At 38.4% G+C, this 1,398-nt stretch overlaps 1 protein-coding gene across 1 annotated transcript; it reads left to right on the top strand.

Moving 5' to 3' along the window:
- Positions 1-230: 230 nt before the first annotated feature.
- LOC122221230 (olfactory receptor 4F21-like) lies at positions 231-1,166 on the top strand. The gene has a single exon (XM_042940544.1). It carries the CDS (start codon positions 231-233, stop codon positions 1,164-1,166), a length of 936 nt encoding a protein of 311 aa, XP_042796478.1.
- Positions 1,167-1,398: the final 232 nt, after the last annotated feature.

Raw genomic sequence — 1,398 nt, 5'->3', positions numbered from 1 at the left:
AAAGTCAGATGCTTAACCCACTGAGCCACCCAGGTGCCCCCACATATCCCCTCTCCATAATAAATTTGCTGTTAACTTTATTTCTTCCAAATTCATTTTTCTTCTCTCAGTGAATTATATCTAACCTAATTAGCAAGGCAAATAGGGAATCTATGTTTCTGCCCGTGATGCTTACTGTTTTTAATTTTTATCCTCAGGTCACTTGAAAATCAGCTCTCCTGTCCCCGTCAATGGGTGGACTAAATGACTCTGTGGTCACTGAAATTGTGTTACTGGCCCTTTCTTGCTCTTGGGAGAAAAAACTTTTTCTTATTTTGATATGTTCTTTGCTGTATTTAGGGGTCATCTTGGGAAACCTTTTTATTTTGTTTTTGGTAATTTTTGATTCTCACCTACATTCTCCCATGTACTTCCTGCTGGCCAACCTGTCCCTCATTGATGTGGGTCTTTCCTCTACTACAGTTCCAAAGATAATCACAGACCTCTTAAATGAATACAAAGTAATTTCTTTCCAAAGTTGTATGACACAGATATGCTTCATCCACATCATAGGAGGAGTGGAGATGGTGTTACTCATAGCCATGGCATTTGACAGGTGCACAGCAATCTGTAAGCCTCTTCACTACCTGAACATCATGAACCCTAAAATATGTGTTTCATTTGTAATCACTGGATGGGTAACTGGGGTGATCCATGCTATGTCTCAGTTTTTATTTGTTATAAACTTGCCTTTTTGTGGTCCTAATAAAGTGGACAGCTTTTACTGTGACTTTCCTAAGATCATAAAACTTGCATGCACAGATGCGGCCAAGTTTGAGTTTATCGTTACTGCCAACAGTGGCTTCATGAGCATGGGCACCTTCTTCCTGCTAATCCTTTCCTATTCATTCATTTTGATCACTGTCTGGAAACGTTCTTCAGGAGAATTATCCAAGGCATTTGTCACCTTGTCAGCTCACATCACTGTGGTGTTTTTGTTTTTCACTCCATGCATGTTTCTGTATGTCTGGCCTTCTCCCCCACCTTCAATTGATAAAAATCTGTTCGTTGTAGACTTCGCTATTACCCCTGTCTTGAATCCTGTTATCTATACACTAAGGAACAAAGACATAAAGTTATCTATAAAAAGACTGCACAAAAGGATATCTAATTCCAAATTTTGTTGACTACATCTTTTTCAGGGAGCTCTAAAACTAAACACCCCACTGCACGCTGACCCATCCCTATATAAGCACCTCAAATTTAACATATCCTGCACAAACTTATCATCTGCCATTACTACTGCTACTAATTCATCTGTGAAGTATAAGAACATTACCAAAACTATCACGAAGTTGTAAATTCATCATACAAAGAATTGATATTCTAACAGAGAATAGCATAATCTGACAACATTTT

This window comes from Panthera leo, chromosome B3, assembly GCF_018350215.1.
Source record: "Panthera leo isolate Ple1 chromosome B3, P.leo_Ple1_pat1.1, whole genome shotgun sequence".
Taxonomy (NCBI): Eukaryota; Metazoa; Chordata; class Mammalia; order Carnivora; family Felidae; genus Panthera; species Panthera leo.
This window is presented reverse-complemented; position numbering and strand designations above follow the sequence as displayed.

Excerpts from the sequence above, each read along its gene's own strand:
- LOC122221230 (XM_042940544.1), top strand. The coding sequence starts at position 231 with ATGGGTGGACTAAATGACTCTGTGGTCACTGAAATTGTGTTACTGGCC.